Source organism: Mesoplodon densirostris, chromosome 1 (assembly GCF_025265405.1).
Source record: "Mesoplodon densirostris isolate mMesDen1 chromosome 1, mMesDen1 primary haplotype, whole genome shotgun sequence".
NCBI classification, from domain to species: Eukaryota; Metazoa; Chordata; class Mammalia; order Artiodactyla; family Ziphiidae; genus Mesoplodon; species Mesoplodon densirostris.
The window spans coordinates 208,283,625-208,305,015 of record NC_082661.1 but is presented as its reverse complement, the minus strand read 5'-3'; the positions used below and the strand labels follow the sequence as shown (position 1 = coordinate 208,305,015).

General features: G+C 37.6%; 1 protein-coding gene across 2 annotated transcripts in view; it reads left to right on the top strand.

Annotated features, from left to right (window-relative positions):
- The first annotated feature begins 4,626 nt into the window (after positions 1 to 4,626).
- MARCHF1 (membrane associated ring-CH-type finger 1) overlaps positions 4,627 to 21,391 on the top strand; it is a 304,632-nt gene continuing 287,867 nt past the window's right edge. For both annotated transcript variants that reach the window (XM_060114799.1, XM_060114791.1), the window contains exon 1: positions 4,627 to 4,737. In XM_060114799.1, coding sequence (XP_059970782.1) covers positions 4,627 to 4,737 — 111 coding nt within the window. The remainder of the gene's footprint in view (positions 4,738 to 21,391) is intronic.

The window sequence follows — 21,391 nt, the reverse complement described above, 5'->3', positions numbered from 1 at the left end:
GAGAGAGTTGAGAAGGTAGACAGGCAAAGTAGAGGCAGGCAAATGTGTTTTTTTTCTGTGAGAAAAAAATGTTCTTTTTTTTCTTAATGTCTTTATTGGAGTATAATTGCTTTACAATGGTGTGTTAGTTGCTGCTGTGTAACAAAGTGAACCAGCTATACATATACATATATCCCCATCTCCCTCCCACCCTCCTTATCCCATCCAAAGCACTGAGCTGATCACCCTGTGCCATGCGGCTGCTTCCCACTAGCTGAATTACATTAGTTTTGGGGTACAGTAAGGTAATTTTAAAAAGCTCACCTAGAGAAATCGGCTGGGCTTCCTTTCCGCCAGGCAGCATAGCTGCAGAAGCACCACTCACATGGCGGTTATGTGGAGCATACCCCTTGGAGCGCAGTGCCATTTACATGGATTCCAATGGGAAGGAGGCCCCCTAGTGTTGTGTAGCAAAGCTAGTTGTGGCAGCCTTTGGAGTAGTAAGAATTTTAATTTTCATGTAAGTTGTGTGGAATTGTATTTTCTTTGGAGAGTTGTCCAAAATCAAGGGTCTCCTTCAGCTGATATTAAGTCAAACATCTGTTCTCAAGGTCTTCATAGTACTTATTGCACTGCTATCAGAAGTTGATTGACTTGTCAGTTTCCCCTCTACCTGGAACTCCAGATCGCTTTAATGCTTTTACCAATAGTTCCAAGCACACTGTCTGGCACAAAGGAAGGGTTTGCTAAATGTTTCTGAATTAAAAGTAATTATTCTCTATGACATACACCCAAGTGCCCTGCATTTTTTTCTTCCTAATTTTAATTTGTTGTGAATTTAGTTCACAGAGAATGCACTGTGTTTCTATTTATTAAATTAAATATCTCCTAGGGGTAGCATATTAAAAATTAAGCTTAGTTAAATCTCAGTGTCCTGTGATCATTATATAAGCCGCTCATTGCTGCATCTCATATTAGCTTGGTTCAATGGTTAGATGGTAATTGACATGAATACTTAATGACCACTTTTCCATTCTGATATATTATTAGTGATACTTACAGTTTAAACTGCATTAGGGTTAATTACAAATGCTCATAATTTGCCCACCCTTCTGACTGACAGTATATTCTTACACCTCAGAATATCATGAGCACTCCAGACCTGTGTAGGAAGAATACCCGTCTTCAGAGGCTCACCAATCACCATTATTAACCCCTCAGTTACCTCAAATCTATAACCTAAACTATTTCTGGAATTTCTTCTTTGTCATCCATGTTGCCAAAAAGATCGTTGTGAAGCGTAACCTAAAGTCTGAGTGTTTTGTGATAATAGAGAAGAAGATATTATCTTTAGCAACTATCACAGTCTCTTACCCACAGGAATTTACAGGATGAGGCAGTGGAGCTCTCCTTTCTTCCCTGTCTCCCTCTCTTTCAACTCACCTACACCTGTGCTGCTTCCTTGGAGGCCACTGAAACATTGGTTTCTTTCAGATATGATTCTTCGACTCAAAAGTAGCTAGTAAAGTGGGTGGATGTATATTATACTGAGCACGTCATTAGACAAAGCTTTTCTCTTATAAGGTGATGTGAATGTCCAGATGTAGTCATGTAAACATCAGAGGCCTTTATTATAATCTCACACATTCTTCATTCATATGACAAAAGGTGAAGTGATGCTGTCTAGTTAGATTGCTCTGGTCATTTCACACATTTCACTTTCTTTGTGAATTTTCCTATGAATCTGTCCAAGTTCAAAGAGAAGCTTTCCGGTCTTCTAGTCCATAGCCATGTATCCTGTTTCTTTTCTGTTTTCCCACAACAGACAGGACAGTGTCCATGGTAAATATTTAGTGATGATTATTAACACATTATTTAGGGAAAAAGAGTGTGTATTTTAACTGGTTGAATTATTTAACCTACTTAATCATCCTAGAATTAAGATAATGTCTGTTACATGCAAACAAAAAAACAAAAAAAAACTAAAACGCAGCTGACGTTTTATTATACTACATCAGCAGGTGTAGTCCAAAGTTTAATAGCCCTGTCATGATGACTTGTTCAACAAAACAGTTCAGAAAGATGGTTTGCACAAGCAGACTTCAGGGGGGACGTCTGAGATCAAAAGGGGCAGGCAGTTGCCTTGAAGTTGAGCATATAAGTTCACAAATTCAAAAATTAGGGAGTCAGGAAGATCCTAGTTATGCTTGGATTTTAAAATTCTTGAGAATATTGCATTGAATCTGACTCAAATAAAAAATGAAAGTAGAGGACTTCCCTGGTGGTGCAGTGGTTAAGAATCCGCCTGCCAGTGCAGGGGATACGGGTTCGATCCCTGGTCTGGGAAGATCCCACATGCTGCAGAGCAACTAAGCTCGCGTGCCACAACTACTGAGCCTGAGCTCTAGAGCCCCAGAGCCACAACTACTGAGCCCATGTACCACAACTACTGAAGTGGCGTGCCTAGAGCCCGTGCTCCACAACGAGAAGCCCCCCGCAGCAATGAAGACCCAACGCAGCCAAAAATAAATAAATAAAATAAAAATTTTGGGGCTTCCCTGGTGGCGCAGTGGTTGAGAGTCCGCCTGCTGATGCAGGGGACGCGGGTTCATGCCCCGGTGCGGGAAGATCCCACATGCGGCAGAGCGTCTGGGCCCATGAGCCATGGCCGCTGAACCTGCACGTCTGGAGCCTGTGCTCCGCAACGGAAGAGGCCACAACAGTGAGAGGCCCGCATACCACAAAAAAAAAAAAAAAAAAAAGAAAGAAAGAAAGTAATCTTCCTCGTATGGCTTTTCCATGCCTACTTCAGTACCTACAGTATAGTAGAGGCTCAAGAAATACTTAAGGATTAATATTGACTGAATAAGGAGGCATATAGCTATGACCACCACTGTCACAAGAGAAGGCTACCAATGAAATTACACTGCTTTATTTAATCTCAGAAACTGAATAGGAAATAAGAAGTCGACTACTTTTAAAAACATATCCCAGAATGGGTACTGATGATCTAATTTTTGTGGGCCACTTTATTATGCTTTTTATTCATGCATGAATTCAACATTTTATTATAAGCACTAAAGTGATATATTTAATTATGGAGTTAAATTTTTTTTTAATTGCCAAATGACTTACAAGTAGAACATTTGTTTGTATTTGATTAAACTGTTTTGGTCATTATGTATCATTTCACTCCCTGCTTTTGAAGAAAGATATTCATTTTCATTTACTGTTAGTATACTTCAAGAAATGTACTTAAAAACTGATGACTAACTAAGATACTGTGTACCAGGCATGTGGAAATATTTACTTTCTGTGGAATGCAAATTAGTTGGATATGCAGATTTTGCATTACATAGATCAGAGTTTTCAAATAAAATCTCAAGCAATGTGTTTGAAAGGGCAAGCATTAATAATTTGTTGCTCATTCACACAATTGTTTTGAAGCTCCTCTCCCCATTTTCCTGCACCTCACATGAATGATTCACTCATATAAGATTGCCAGTCTTATTTAAAAGGCCATTCCATTGAGTATCTTAGACTTAATTTTTATGAAAGTTTAAAAAAAATAATTTCCTATTTACATTGTTCAGATCCATTTCACTTGAGTATTTTGTCATTTAGAGTAATAACTCATCAATCCGTTAATGCAACCTTTCTTAATGTTACTTTTTTTTAGTCCTATGAAATGTTCTATTTTGAACCTCCGAAATGTTATAAACCACCAGATTGCTAATTGCTTTGGATGCTGTGAAAAATAATTACTCCACATTATTTTTTATAGTTAATTGACAGTGTAATGCATTTAACTAAAGATCTGCAATGAACTATTTCTAATTACTGAGGGTGGTGAAGTGGAAAAACTAGGCTGTAAAACTTTACAAGGAAACAATGTTTTCTTCATTACATTAAAAGTTATTGTTGATATAACTTTTTCAGAGACAAACAAAAAAATTCCTTAAATGGGAAGTTCTGGAAAGCTAGAAAGAGTTGTGGAATATTTTTATTCATGATATAGTAAGGAGATTTTAAAAATTATTATTTTAATAGATTGATGATGGGTGTCATATACTAATTTTACCATGCTTGCACTAAAATTTCTCCTTCTTTAGTTGGCAGAATTTTATGAGAGAGATAATCATGCCACTGCCAGAATGAGTAATGTTCATCACTGGCCTGTGTTCAATTCATTCTGCATCTGTAGGACATTCAGCTGAAGAGTTATGCCAAATTTAAGATATTGAAATATGTAGATATATCAGGAGCTGAGTCTGTTCTTAGCTCTCAAGGTAAGAACTTCTTGTTAGAAACTGATCTTTGAAAATAACTTAGAACCTGATGCAAGGAATTCCCACCATCCAAAAGTGTCACAAATTGAGGTGTAAAACGTTAAGCTCTTTGAGTAGACGTGTACTGTTTTCATTGCCTGTGGTTCTGAGGTTATTAATGATCAGGGTATTCTTCTTTTCCTCCCTATAACACCTGGCTAAAATAAAGTGCCTCCACTGGTATTACATTAAATTGCTTATTTCATTTCAATGATGTACATTTTCCAAAAACAGACATCTAAAACAAGTGACCTGTTTCAGGGAATGTAAATTATTTTCAGAATTTCAGAAATTGAAAAGGGATAAGAGGAAGGAGAAAATGCTGGGCTGGTGTGAAGCGATAGCGTGTAACCCTCGCAGGATCCCTAACAACACGCGGACCCCCGAGGGCTCAGAGGAATGGGCTGACGCCTCGCAAACCTCCACACTGGTGAGTGCAGCCGTGGTAGCTCCAATGGCTTGTGTGAACGGATGCGGAGGGAATGGGGAGGGGGCCGGGGAGGGCTTCCTCAATAGTTCTCTGCTTTGCAATGTATTATATTGCTCATATAGACGTCGATTAATTAACGGGTAGTAATAAAAACATCTTAATTTCATAGAATCTAGAGTTTAAGTCAGATTAACAATTTTTTTCTTTCTGTTTCTTTGGACATCGCCCGTCCATTATGTCAGGGACCTTACAGAGACATTTAAAGTTTATACCTTGCATTCTACACTTTGGTAATGGAGTCAGTGGAGGAAAACAATTACCGTTATCCAAAAATAATGAAAAATCAGAATCCTACCTTCTGTATTTTCCTATATTGAATCCTTTTTAAAGGCATTTTTTAGAATATATAGGATTCAAAAAATTATAATTTTGATATAAAATCGTGAATTGCTAAAATGATTTGAAGACCAAATCAATAATATACTCTTTTTTGTTTTGTTTTCTGCTTTAAGTTTACATGTTCATCTTTAGCTAGTTTTTATTTCCCAGTGATTAGGAAAAGAGAACTCATTAGCAAAAGGAGTTTTATAAGTACTTTGTTTAGATTTTGCTGCAACATACTTCATTTTGATTTAAGGAAGGAAAATTCCATTCAGTCTCTAAGATTTAAATTCACATGTTAGTTGTATTTTAATTGCTATTTTACCATTTTATAAGAACACATACTTTCATTAGCCTGATTTATTTGTTGATGAATATATAATTAACTATAAGCAAAGGTTTTAGGTTTTTTTTTTTTACTTTTGAGTTATTTGATAATTTCTGTCATTTTACATAAAAACAATGGTCCTGAGCAAACATTATTGAGTGAATTTCAAGAGAAACCATCGAAAGGAATAGGCTTTCAATTGACAAAACATAGAAATGGGAATTCTGTTTAATTCCATCATCTTAGACTGTAGGGAGAGGGCTGAGGGTATGAAGAAAGTATGCAATGTGATTGGACAAAGTTCTAGGGAATAGATTCTTTGAAATTATTATCTGCAGTGTTTCATCTCACTCATATGCTCTTTTGTAAATTACTGTTTTCAATAATACTGCTTGGCATGAGTTAACACCATTTAAATACACATGTTGCACAATATTTATACATAAAGCCGGATTTTGTAGGTACCATGCAATAACTAAACTTTTTTAAATAAAAATATTACTTCGGTGATCTCATTAGAGTGGCTTTAGTGCTTAATTCCTATTTCATAGAACCATAGATGAAAACCATTAAAAAAATCTTGAGCAAACATTTGGCCTGACTTTCTCTTATAATTTTGGGTAACCTAATATTAGCTTCATTTTACAAATGTGTAGCGGCCCAGAGAAATTAAGTGACTTTCCCAGGGTCACTTAGCTAGTAAATGTCACTTCTAGGATTACTAGAAGCCTGGCTTCTGAAGGTAAGGCATGCTGTATGAGGGCAATAGTCTTCAGTCACTGTAACCTAACCCCCAAATCTCAGAAAAATAAAATATTTCTTACGTCATAGCTCATGTGTCTAGGGCAGCTCTCCTTGGAGGTTCACTGTTAAAGGTTCACTGATTATTCAAAGACTCCATCCGTCTTTTTATGCTGCCTTCTTAAGTACATGGCCTCTTAGGTCACTGAGGAAAGGAAAAGGCTATGCTGTCCATTGTGCATGAGCTATTATGGAGCAACCTGAAATGTGTAGACATCCTTCCATTTGCCAAAACCGAGTCTCATAGCCCCATCTGAACTGCAGGGGAGGCTGGTGAATATCAGGAAGCCATGTGGGCAGGAAAAGCAGATAAGGACATCTCTGCCAAAGTCCACTCTTCTGGTCGCCAAACATTCATGTCATGTTTCCACTCTTTCATTAAGAAGGGTTATTATTTTCCAAGAGAGATAACTACAAATTCTTTCAGTCACTGGATTCAGTTCAAATTCATGGAGTCTGGTTATTCATTGTCCTCATCTAATGATGATGATGGTGAATCACCTATAAATAAATGATTTATATTTTGCAACCAGCTCCCAGCATACATATATACCCAATATGAAGGAGAGGAGTAGGAAAAGGGAAACCACAATAAACACTCACATTTGGAAAGAGAAAGAACTAAGTGTACATGGAAGTCAGTGGTGTATTCCTGCTGGACAGACATTGTCAAGTCTCCCTGACCTCTAGGTCAGGGAGGATCCTTGAATTGGCTTTGACCCTGCTCCCTGGGAGATCTCCCTTGTCCATGCTTTTCTCTAGCCTCTGGATACGCCCTCTGGGAAGTTCTTCCTTTTCTGTTATTCTCCTTGTCCACATTTAAAGTGCCTAATGAAACTTGTATAGCCTTAAAATATTTTATTTTCCTGTTTGGGGAAAATTATTGACCCAAGAGTTGTCTTAAGAATTTCAAGGCTCATACTGCTGGAATCATGGTATTTCAGTACGATGATCCTCTGCAATCTGCTAGGGTTCTGATCTCTTTGCTTTCTGATAGCCCATGTGCCTAGCAAAGTTCTGTCTTGGTTGCCCTTGATTTCCAGTTCTCCATGTCTCTATCTCAAGATGATCGAATCTTGAAAAACAGGCAGGAGGACCACATCCTTAACCTCTTTGTCCAGAGATGCTTTGTTCAACTGAGAGGGTCCACTCGGTATCAGCTCTAAAAATCATATTAGCCTTGAGTCACTTTATTCAAATGTAACTTTTCATTGGACCTTTGTTACTGAACACTCACTTCAATGGCACGTCTACCAGTTGGGGTTTACAAGAAGTCAGGCATTGGGTCCAACAAACCTTGAAACTTTCGGATTCTCTCTATTCCCGGTCAGATCTGCTTTCACACAAACCACTTAGTTCCTGAGCTCACATTTCTCCTGTAACACCTCGCTGAATGTAGCTGATAATAGTTAACATACATTATTAAGTTCTGTTTTTCAATCTATTTTGAGTGTTGCCAGCCCAGCAGGCCCAGGGTCTGCCTTTTGAGTTAATTCAAATAGAGATTTTGCCAGTAGTTTTGCCCAAACATCATGCAGATAAATAGCTTTCTACCTTTGTAATCAGTTTCCTCCCTCCCCATTGCTTAAACATTAAACAAATGCCACATATTTTAGACTTTTCTTATGGTAGCACAGACTTTGACTAACTGATTTCTGTATTCGGGTATTTATAAAAGTTGGGGTACAGTCAAGAAAACAGAAACAGTCAATTTTAACAGAATATAGAATGTGAAAAATTATTTAATCTGCTATTGGAAGATTGAAAATGTCAGAAAGGTACACAAGTTTGGTAACTGCAAGAAGTAGCAACCACCCATCCAGAGGAGTCACACAGGGAGGAGACTAGAGCTACTCAAACCTAAAAGGTTGATGGAGGGACCACTCAGAACTGCACCCCAGCTCTGAGGAAGGATGCTTCTCAGCTGATGCAGGAACCTTGGAGCTCAGAGGAAGGACCCTGAAGATCTAGGACCCAGACCCCTGAAGGGGATGCACTTCTCAATCCTTATATATTCAAGTGGGGGGAAGGGGCTGGTGCAATAAAGGTAGTTCAGGGAGTGTGAAAAAAGCTTAGGAACTGGACCCACCTTCCACTGCCAACTTAAGTCTTGTGGGATAACGCTAACAGAAACAGAGTCCTCTCTCTCCTCTTGTCTGATGGTTTCTTTTAGCACCAGCATTGGCAGAACCTGACCAAGAAGTAAATGTCAAAGGAGACATCTGGTTTGAAGGCTCCCAGCTCCAGCATCTCGGTGTAGAATACAGGAGAGCGGATTTAGGGCTGAGTGATATTAGCTTAGTAATCAGTATGGAAAATTAAGAATAGAAGCTTTAACGAACTCAGGAATGTCATAGGCTTAACATAATAAAGGTTTGTTTTCACTCATAGCTCAGTCTGATACAGGACATTTGATCCTCAGACAGTGAATGCAGAGATCTCTGCTCCTCCCATCTCCCAGGGCTGCTGTCTTAAACACAGGCCTCCTAGTATTGAATTTATCAGTTAAGGGGTGGAGTATGAATGGTTGACTATGTAGATATCAGTTTAGGTTTGGAAGTGCTGAGCATCACTACCCTGATGCCGTTGGCTGGAACCAATGACACATCCCAGTGTATCTGTCAGAATAATGGGAAATAAGGTCTTCCTATATGACCAGAATAGGGAAATTGAGAGCATGTGGCCAACCTCTACCACAAATGCATTCATTCTTTGAGTGGTAGCAGTCTTGTCCTGCCTTTCCATTTTATATCCCCAGGATTTAACTATAACTCTCTGCTGTCATCCAGAGCATTTGAGGCTTTTCTGTACAAATCATACCCCATCTAATGATGATAAGCGGGGGGAGGAGATCAAGGAGGATGAGGAGGATATGGATGATGTATATTTGCCAGGAACTTTTCTAAGCATTTCACACACATTCCCGTTTGTAATACTACAAGGATCCGCTGAGGTAGGCATGATCATTATCCCTATTTTGTGGATTAAGAAACTGAGCTATAGAGAAATGTAAAACCTGCTGAAAGTGACTTAGGTAATGACTGGTGAAGCTGAGATTCCAACAGTCCAAGCAGTCTAAAACCAGAGGGCTGCTCTCCAGTCTTTCAGGTTGGGGGGAAAAGTCATTATTTGAATTGTACACATTTGGTTAAACACAAAGATTGTAAAGGAGATAATAATACATTACAGTGTGTGACATAAAAACAAATAGGGCCTTTTCTTTATAATCTCTTGATTACATGTGTCTGTTAGATTACTCTCTGCTCTGCATTGATTGACATATAAATATGGCCAGTATCACCGTTGCATCCTCAATAACTGACCTAATTGAAAAAAAAAAGCACTTTTTTTTAATCTATAATGCAGTTCAAACTATCTGCTTTTTAAATTCAGAAAGTGCTTACTTAGCCTAAAATCCCTTAAGTTGATTAAGAACATTGAAGGGTTTGAGAGATACTTATTAAGCAACCATCTTCATAGTTGTAACCTATGGGGTGAGGGAGCCCTTTGTATGACAGGCAGGGAAGAAACCTTTCAAATTTATTGTAACGCAAGTTTACATGTTAAAAACAAAACAAAAAAATACGTTATACTGACTATAACCTTAAGCAATTTCTTGAATCAAATCAGAGTTTAACATTCAATTCAAAATGAGAGCAAAGGATATCATAAGAAATAGAAATAAGAAGGTGAAAGATTTTCTGAGGAATGGAGTTTAAAAAAAATCTATGGAAGTCAAAATAGGGAGATCGAAAAATGCCATTTTAGGTAGTCATCAATGACTCCAGAAAAAATTACTTTCCTCTAATCAGTGATGGTTCTTTAAGGCTATAAATAGACTATGGTTAGGTAGAAAAGAAGAGCAAAGTGTCACTCTATGTGTTAGGTGAGGTGATTTGCCACTTTCAATCATGTATGCATCAGCTCAGGGCACATTTTCCAGGCTTCTGTGTACATGGTCTGGGATGAGGTACTTGCTGCTCTAGAAAAGACTGAAGATACTAGATAAGAAAGCTTTCAAGGAGAAGTATGTTTTATATATATATATATATACACACATATATGTATATAATTATTTGTAATAAGACATATATTTATAAAGCTTTATAATTTTCAAGCAGTCTTTATATCCATTGTGTCATCATAGCTCACAACCATTCTGAAATGCAGGAGTCCCCAACCTCCGGGCCACGGACCGGCACCGGTCGATGGCCTGTTAGGAACCAGACCACATAGCAGGAGGTGGGCGGAGGGCAAGCAAGCGAAGCTTCATCTGTATTTACAGCCGCTCCCCATCGCTTGCATTACCACTTGAGCTCTGCCACTTGTCAGATCAGCGGCAGCATTAGATTCTCATAGGAGCGCGAACCCTGCTGTGAAGTGTGCATGAGAGGGCTCGAGCTTGCGCCCTCCTTATGAGAATCTTATGCCTGATGATCTGAGATGGAGCTGAGGCAGTGATGCAAGCGCTGGGGAGCGACTGCAGATACAGATTGTCATTAGCAGAGAGGTTTGACTGCACAGAGACCATAATCAATCAATGCCCTTGAATCATCCCAAAACCATCCCACCCCCTGGTCTGTGGAAAAATTGCCTTCCATGAAACCGATCCCAGGTTCCAAAAAGGTTGGGGAACATTGCTGAAATGTACACAATACAATTTAATTATTCAAATACATAATGAAACGGAGATGCTGTTAAGAGTTTAAGTAATTCACTCCAAATCATAAGGACTCAGAACTTCTAATTTCCAGGTTATTTATATACCACACCCATTATGAGAAGTTGATAGTGTTTTTGGCATAATATAAGTGAAAATAGTGTAACTCAGAAAAGGTGAAGTAATTCACCCCGGTGGCAAATCAGAATTTGTGATTCTGATTTTTGTCTAATTTTAAATGCCAAGATTTTTCCAACTTGCTGTAAACTCTTTCTAGGAATAATATAACTTAATAATACACATTTTAGAAATCAAATTTTCAGCTACTGGACGACCAAGTACCTCCTTACACAGCCTGATAAGTATTTATTAATGAAACAAGCAGCTAAAAAGATTCATGTTTAATTACATCATAACCTTATTTTCAAAATAGAACAGTTGTGTTGAAGGTTAAAGTTCCATAGTTATTGAGCTTATGAAAAATCAGAAATTAAAATGATGCACTTTTATTTTTACTTCTTTTTGTATGTTTTAATTGAAAAGCCATGCCATCATCAGCTTTTTTGTTGTTCTTGTTGCTCATAGACTTTACTAGTATTTTCTTTGGTTTATATTAAACCAGCCCACTTGCACATTTGCGTAATATAGATGAAATCAGCCCCTGAACTTGAGACTTCTTCATCTGGGATCCCATTCTTTATGATTTAGTGAACAGTGACTGGATATCATACAGAAAATGAATGCATGCCTAGAATTTATGTAACTTTAATTAATTACAAGTGATCCTACCATTTCAAAGATAATATCACAAAAGAGCAAAATTAGATGAAAACATAAAAGAAAGTCAGGTAGAGCTTTTGCTCTAGACAGATGGATATAACATCTTTTTCCTCAGTCTATGCCAAAATGTGTAATGTTGATATCATTTGCTACTGGAAATAGCCATATTATCCAAGTCTAGTAGGTTGAAGTATTTTGTATTCAAAATTAACAAAATGGGGCTTCCCTGGTGGCGCAGTGAGAGTTGAGAGTCCGCCTGCCGATGCAGGGGACGCGGGTTCGTGCCCCGGTGTGGGAAGATCCCACATGCCGCAGAGCGGCTGGGCCCGTGAGCCATGGCCGCTGAGCCTGCGCCTCCGGAGCCTGTGCTCCACAAGGGGAGAGGCCACAACAGTGAGAGGCCCACGTACCATTAAAAAATAAATAAATAAATAAAATTAACAAAATGTTTTAAATTATTTGCCTTCTATGCGTAACTTTCAGCAATGGTGTTGTTTGAATTGATTAGAGTATGGTGTATTGAATGTAATATATAATATTTAATCATTAAATTGGAGTGAAGAAATACATCCTTTTGATCAATGACCATAATATTTGATCCAAGTCAACTATCTTTATGCAAGAATAGTAACAAATAAAACTGAGGGAAAAAGGAATCTGCTTCATAAATTAGTAATATGGAGATGATGTTTGTTACGCAAATGAAGGAGATGGGAACAGGGAGTATATGTGTATTCCTAATAGGTCTAGATTATATGCCGAAAAGCTTCTTTTCCTAGATCCTTGCATGGCTAGCTTCTTCCTTCAAGACTTGGCACATCTACCATAGCAACTTTGACTGGAGCTACTTCTGATTTTCATCCAACTGTGCCTCACCCATTCCCTCTCTATACCAATTCTGATTTTCTTTTTTCTTTTTAATAGATTCATCCTAATCTGAAAATAGTTACATAAATATGAATGCATGTTGGTTTATTTTTTGTTTTCTACATTAGGATATATGATGAAAAGGGAAGATCTGTCCTGTTTACCTCTATATCCCTGATGTTTTGAACAGAATAGGAACTGAATAAAATTTGTAGAATGGATAAACAGCTTGAGCAGACAGCATGAACTGAGAGAAAGCGAAATTATGTTTTGTTTATAAAATTCTATTCAGTACGATATCTCATATTAAATCCCTTCTTACTAGAAATGCCTATGCCTTAAAATATGGAAGAACTAGTCTGAAAGATCAAACAATTCTGAGATGGTTTCTATGACAAAAATACATAAAGTTTTGGAAACTGAAATCATGATTATAAAAGCTACATTCTGTTGGAATAAGGCTCCCCTTTGGTCAGAATTTAAAATATTGCAGATAGCTTCCCCAATGCATGAGACAATGAAATGTAAAGGCGTCCTTATTAAGAAAACACATTTACTGATTATGGTTTAGCAGAGTCATCTTCCTTACTCTCTTTCTTTCCAATTACCCCCTTAGTCAATTTTTAGTCTTAGCAGGCTGAAGGAAATCATATATCTGCCTACAGCAAATGGACTGGTATTGCCCCACAAACATAATCTCTCTTAGGAACCAAATAAATGGTAAATAAAAAGAGGAGTTTGAGTATATTAAATTTCTCATTAAACATATTGACTTATTTTCAATAGGTTCACCCTTATTTCTTTCAGTCTCTGAGCAAGTGGGCCAGCTTCTCATTGTGTGATGGCCTTTATACATTCTGAAAATAAATAAGTCAGGGCAGATAGAGTTTGCAAGGTTTTTTTAACCTCATTTTCTTCCTCCCTTGGATTCTTTCTTATTTGATCATTTATCAGTTATTACATTTAATTGCTATTACAAAGCCTTTACTAAGTACTGCCAAAGGCAATAGTGAATGAAATCTAAATTTTTATTAGAATAACTATAAAAAACAAAGGAGGGAAATGGCATAAAAGACATTATGCCTTTCAAGAGCTTTGATTTTTGTAAGGAAGTAAATCATTAAAAATATACCCCAGTGGTTTTTATGAAAACAGATTGGACTGAAGAATGCAAAGGGGGGGAGACTGGTGCCTCAAACATCACATCACAAAGAAAGGTTACATTCGCCGTGCAGCTTAAAGTAATGAATTAACTTTAATTGTATAGTTACTGAACAATGTCAAAACATGATTATTCACAATAGTAATGATTGATCTAAAAATGCTCCTCAGAGGAAGAGATCTTTTCCTCTACAGAGCAAGTCACGAGATCATATTCAGAGCTGTTCTTTTTCAAAACGTGTCATGTCTTTCTGTTTCATTTAGATATAAATTAAATTGTGAGCTCCTCAAAAAAATGTTTAATTCTCAATAGTTGTTTAATTCTACTGTCTGTATAGTATTTAGAATGTACTGATTTTCCAATATACTGATTTAATTTTCTGAGACCCAATGGTCATTTTTGTGTGTACCCAGATAGGCAAGTGTGGAGTTGAGCTGCCTCCTTTCTCTCCACTCACAAGTGATATAGACAGCAAAGTTGTCTTCTTTGTATTGGTTTTTGTGGGAGTGTCATCATGTTTTATAGCAAGGGACCAGGCAGGACACATTGACGTGATATTTGTCAAGTCAGCTTGTTTTGGCCTCAGAATAAAAAATTGTACCTGGGGGGCTTCCCTGGTGGCACAGTGGTTGAGAGTCCGCCTGCCGATGCAGGGGACACGGGTTCGTGCCCTGGTCCGGGAAGATCCCACATGCCGCGGAGCGGCTGGGCCCGTGAGCCATGGCCGCTGGGGCTGCGCGTCCGGAGCCTGTGCTCCACAACGGGAGAGGCCACAGCAGTGAGAGGCCTGTGTACCGCAAAAAAAAAAAAAAAAAAAAAAAAAAAAAAAGTACCTGGAAATAAGTGGGACATGTCAGAGTGGTCCTGAAGAATCCAAGCTATTTCTGTGCAACAATCTTCTTACTCATTCTTCTTACTCAAATAGGATAGAGTTCATTTATAGCTCAGATACATTTATATCTCAAAACACAATTACCAATAACATAATAAGAGTATTTTTAATGCCTGTTCTATGCTGACAAGTTTAGATGTGTATCTCAAAATGTCCTGGTAACCCTGAAAGCAAGTACTGCTGTGCTAATGACACCTACAGAGAAATGAAGATGCAGGAAGATTAGAAAAGTGGCAGAACAGGAATCCAGAGTTCTGTGCTACTTCATAGAGTGTATTTTGTTCATTGAAATATTTGATAGTCACATCATTTAATATGATGGTGCTTCACCTAGAGTAACTACCCTACTAATTCATCACTATGGTCATTGAAAGGCCTGATGAATGAATTGTTTGACATCCAGGGCTGTCCATTGTTGAGTTTCAGTTTGGGACTCCAGAGCTGTCTGTTGTCATGGAACAAAATAGGGGTCAGTAAGTCTCGGGGGAAATCGAGTGATTCAGAGCTATCTGAATCACAGTTATCACCCAACTTATAACATGTCTTCATTTATTCATTTAACTACTCTGTATTGATAGTTAGCTTTGTGTGAAGCCCTGCACTATGCAATAAATATACAGTACTGAAAAAAAAGACAGTCCTTATCCTCAAGAATCTAGGGAAGAAAACAAATAAATGAGTAAATCAAAGGTAGGATAGGAGAGAGAGTAAACATAGGGTGTTAGAAGACCCCTTAGGTGATGCTGGTCCAGCTGTGGGAGTTCAAGTTCCCTGTAGACACTGAAAGTTGGAGATATGAAGAGGATGGTGGTAAGGAGGGATGAGAAGGGGCATTCCATGACCCTATGTAAACCCTTTATCATGTGAAAATTAAAGTCCTGAATTTTTTTTATTTTTTTATTTTTTTATTTTTTTGTGGTACGTGGGCCTCTCACTGCTGTGGCCTCTCCCGTTGCGGAGCACAGGCTCCAGATGCGCAGCCCCAGCGGCCATGGCTCACGGGCCCAGCCGCTCCGCGGCATGTGGGATCTTCCCGGACCAGGGCACGAACCCGTGTCCCCTGCATCGGCAGGTGGACTCTCAACCACTGCGCCACCAGGGAAGCCCTAAAAATCTTGGCTTACAGGGAAAACTTGTGAGGACATGTTACAGTAAAAGTAAAGTATCCAAACTTCCTCTTGTTTAACATGTTCATGTAAGATTTAAGGTAGAATGCCAACTTGAACTTTATTATGATAATATTGCCCTTACTACTCTATGTTCTGGACAAACAAGCCAAACATAATAAAGAAAAATCTTTGTTCGTGAATATATCTGGTTAACCACTGTGGCCTTTTCATTCCATCTTAACTTTTAAAAAATGATGTTGACCATTTTCTAGCATAGATAAACTTAATTTCAAAACCAGTAGAAAGGAATCTTCAAAATTTCAAACTTGTACAAATGTATATTTTTTTACAATAAATCATGAGTTTCTAAAAAGAGATACTTACATTTTTTGGCATTATAGAATTTTTAAATTATTTTAACTTGTTTATATAATTTCAACATCTCACACTCCTTTAGTATTTGTTGATAGTTTTTTGCACAGACCAGAAAACTGAAATAGAAAGCAAATATATGACTTGCCCAAAGTCCCATGACAAAGAAGATTTTGAACCAGAAATAATAAGTTTTCTGACTTGTAGTCCATCTCAATTTACATTACATTGTACTGCAAAGTTTTCTTCCCCGCAAAAAAGTGTGGTTACAGCAAATAATTTTCTAGTCATATGAAAGTAATTTTTTTCAAATATGTTACTTATTGGCTTCTAGGATGTGTGGTATTTGCAACTAATTTAGTCATTTTATAGGTTTATTTTAGAATGAAACTGCTTAACAAAATAATCAGAATCTTGTACATAACAAAACTGAGTGAAAGTAATTTATGTATTAAAATATGGGCAGATGTGATGCAATTTCAGCTTTTGTTCCTTAATTTCTTTTTAAAAATATAGTTGACTACACAAGCTTAGTAGAAGTCACATCCACGTAATATCCTAGTATAGCGTTTTGGTTGGGTTAGCAGTAATGCATGTTGTGTATTGTCCTGAGGAAATCTGAGGGCAGAATAGTCCCATGAATAATAATGCTTATTTACAGGTGACTAACCATGGTAATAAAGTACGTTAGCAGAATCGAAGCAAGATATCAACTAACATGCAAAAAAACTGACCCAAGAGTCTGAAAGCAGAGTCTACATGCTGGGATTGGACAAATATGGGTTTGAATTCCAGGGTTACTTAAACACTCTGGTCCTTGGATTCCTCTTCTTGGAAGCCACTGAAAGTGCCTTAGGGGCAAGTGCCTGGGCTTAGAAATCAGCCTGACTGTTTAAGACTCAAATCTATCAATGACCAGTCATGTAACTTCCAGCATGTGATAAGTCCACAATTCTTAAATCCACAAAGCTCTGAAATTCCAATTATTTTTATAGCTCTAACTACAGTACCAGCCATCCTGAGCTGACATGAGCTATTTATAATGTTTACTTATCCCACTTAGTGTGTGAAGAGTCTATGTTTGTTGGTATCACCCTATATGCTATTGTGAGGTTGTACGATTTATGGTTCATGTATGATGTTACCTTCTAAAAACAATAATAAATCATAACATTTCTGAATTTCAAAGATCATTTAGTTCCAAAAGGTTTTAATCCGACACTGTGCACCTAGGTCTAATATCTCTAAGCCTCAGCTTCTTCATCTGTGAATGAGGGTGAAAACCACAGCTGAGTTACTAAGTCGTTGTGGAGATTAAATGGCGTGAACCAAGTGAAGCACAGCGCCTGGTCCATTGTTAAATACTGAATAAGTAGGAGTCATGATAATTATACTAGAGTTTCCCCAATGCCTCAGATTGTCAGCTCTTTTCTAACAAATTTTCTAGGTTTGACCTTTACCTACAATTGAATTATATTCTTCTTTCCTGCCCACATACAATTGTCACCAAGGCATCAGAAATTTGATTCTTCTATTTACACCTCTCCCTCTCCATTTTGGTTTTCTGAAGACTAAAGGTATTTAGGAAATTTATTTTGGCAATCAGGGACCCTCCAAAGTAGTCTGTTGAGTGGATTGAAAGCTTAGAACTTGGGCCTGTCTGATGTATAAATATTAATATAATTTTGCAAAGGAACAAAGTTTGAAAATTAGACAAACCACATTCTGAGAGTTTGAAAAAGTCAAGAAAGGAACGACTCCAGATTTGACTAGATGAAAGACTTAAGGTCTCATCTGTTGTGTCCTGGAGAAGAAAAACAGGCAAACTGACAGATTTCCAATAAGATAGCCCTTTACTGCAGTGAAACTTCTTTGCGCTAACACAGATGCAACCGATAAAACACAAAAGCAGTGATACTACCACTCCTTGACATTGACAGTAGTGCCTGTCACTATTGCTTAAAGATTTACTCAAGCAAATTCAGTGGTTTTGTGGGTATTTTTGGAAATGAGGTGAAGGAGGATGGCTTCAAAGTTATTTCTTAACCGTGGGTGAAATTACTTTATAATTGTCAATAGGTCATATTTATATTCACTTAATTAGTGGTAAGAATGCAAAGACATTTCTTAAAAATATTAACATTTCAGATATATAAAAACAATGAGACAATCAAAAATATACTTAGCTAATTTTAATTTTAAATTCAAGCAGTATTTTGGTCTGTGAATGAACTTTTTTTAAGGATAAGAACTTCAATTTTAATTTTAACCTAGAAAAAATGTTCATACCATCATGGAAATTATTGTCATATGAAAAATGTGCTGAACCATTTGAGACCACATGGACATGATAAACCTAGAAAACTGTGGGCCACAGAGGCAGAGATGGATTTACCTGTCGACTTGACATGCTCAGGCTCCAGAGAAGCAATAGAACCTGATTTTTTAAAAGATTTATTGAGATAGAATTGGTATACAAAATACTGCACATGATTAATACATATATAAAATTTGGTGAGTTTGGACATATGTATACACTTGTGTTACCTTTACCATAATCAAGGTAAGAAATATATCCTCCACCTTTAAAAGTTTCCAGTATCCCTCTAGCTTTCTTTTCTTCTTTTTCTTTTTCATGGTAAGAACACTTAATCTGGGCTTCCCTGGTGGTGCAGTGGTTGAGAGTCCTCCTGCCGATTCAGGGGACACGGGTTCGTGCCCCGGTCCGGGAAGATCCCACATGCCGCGGAGCGGCTGGGCCCTTGAGCCATGGCCGCTGAGCCTGCACGTCCAGAGCCTGTGCTCCGCAACAGGAGAGGCCACGACAGTGAGAGGTCCACGTACCACAAAAATAAATAAATAAATAGATAGATAGATAGATAGATAGATAGATAAAAATAAAGAACACTTAATCTGAGATCTGAACACATTTTTAAGTGCACAGTGCCTGACTGTTAATTACAGGCACTAGGGTGTACAGCAGATTTCTGGCACTTGCTCATCTAACATTTTACCCAGAACCTGATCATTTTTGAGTTAAAGTTTGTATTTACTACCTTGTAAAAGAACATTGAATGCAAAAAGAAGACCTCACGGGAAAGTTCAAAATATTGCTGGGTATTCTTAAATGTATTTATCATCATTTTAAAATTATTAACAATTAAAAAAAATACTATTGAATTACAGATAGTGGAAAGCACCATGATGGTTCTCAGTTTAACATTGCTAAAGATCTTTAGTCAGCCCAGAGCGGGGCCTTCCTCAGACCGATACACTGACTCTTCTCATTATCCCCCTCTTTTTCCTTTACTTTATACAGCCTTGGCAACCTCAGTTTGTCCACATCAAAGGTGGAGTCCACACTTGGAGGGGCAGTCCTGGAGAGTCACTGTAAATGGTTTAATTGTGCGCTGCCAGGCTCCATGTCAGTCTTTCCCGGTTGTCTTGGGGGTCTGGCATTCAAACTAAAGGTGTCTCCCAATCTGAGAGTTTTTGCTCAGAGCTTTTAAAATGGTATCATTTACAAGAAACCTTACTAAAGATAGAAAAAGAAGTGAAGCTTTATAGAAGTTACTGAACTCAGTGAAAATCCATAGCCTTTCTTCTTTCTATCACTCCATTATTTATACAATAGGAGTCAGTCCTTAACATTTTTAAATTATATTCTTATTTTAAAATATTTTTATTTTGACCAAAAACTTATCACATATGTCATATATATGTGTGTGTTTGATTTTTATATAACATATGTATATCCACACATGTATAAAAGTAATGGAAACGAAAGAAAAGAAAAAAATATATCTTTTTCACATAATAATATCTGCAGATGCTATGTGCCTCATGCAGTCCTGCAGTCCTGGTTTTCAATATAATTGTGACCTTTCCTCTGACTTATTCTGAAATCATGGAGGACTTTATAAGAGAGAGTGAACCAAACAATGTAACATTTTCAGTTCTTGGGGAAATTTTTTCGTACCAAAGAGATGGGCAGAACTGGTATTTATTACTAAAGTGCTATTCTGAAATAAATACAAGAGTGAAATATTATAGATGTCATTATAAAATGCAAATATCACTGCAGAGTGGATTTAGACATTGAGGTCTCAGCTGGATTTTTCTTGAACCTATTACTTTATAAACACTGGTAAAAAGTTTTTCTTTTTGCGGTTAGTAAACTACTCTATATAACCCATAGCTAGTCTAGTCTTACACAAATCATGACCCCTTTTTAAGGTTTCGCATAGAATAGGTCTTAATTGGCTTAACAGTAGCAAAGCATTTTTAAATTTTAAATCATGTGTTAATTATCATTTATAGGACTAAAGTCAGGGAGGGATGGTGAGTGAAAGCTGGGAGTCAGTTGCAAAGATACAAGAAGGGAAGGGGACTGGCAGAAGGAGGGAGGACTTGCTGTATTTGGGATGCAGTGGCAGCGATGGTGCGGAGCTTTGAGGTACTGGCTCTGTGTGAAATGAATGAGGCGGTCTAATCTGGCCTCCACCCAACCAACGTACCTCATTTTCTCCTTAAATTCAAAAGTGGATTTCAGTGCATTTCCGTGTGACCTGTCCCTCGTTTTCACATCTCCTAGGCCTCATTCAAGGGATATCAGTGACCTCTCTGACTCTGATGTACACACTGCTATATTTTAAATGGATAACCAGGGACTTCCCTGGCAGTCCAGTGGTTAAAACTTCGCCTTCCAATACAGGGGGTGCAGATTCAATCCCTGGTTGGGGAGCTAAGGTCCCACATGCCTTGCGGCCAAAAAACCAAAAAAAACATAAAACAGAAGCAATATTGTAACAAATTCAATAAAGACTTTAAAAAATGGTCTACATCAAAAATATCTTTAAAAAAAGGATAACCAGCAGGACCTACTGTGTAGCACAGGGAACTCTGCTCAATATTCTATAACAACCTAATTGAGAAAAGAATTTGAAAAAGAATAGATACTAGTATGTGTATAACTGAATCACTTTGTTGTACACCTGAAACTAACAAAACCTTGTTAATCAACTGTACTCCAATAAAAAATAAAAAGTTAAAAAAAACCACATCTGTTAACCAGTATTTAATTTCCAAAATTAAATTGAAAAGATGTTTCAATTGATACTTATATTTGAAATTTCCTTTCAGCTGTAGCATTTCCAATTCAGTCTGCAGAACTTCTGCTAAACTAGGTCAATCAAGCTGGAGCGGACTTGCCGATTATGTACTTGAATCAGAAAAGCTTATATAGAGAAGCCACGGAGAAAGGACGGTCCAGTCAGGATGTGATTAGTGAAAGGGATGTTTC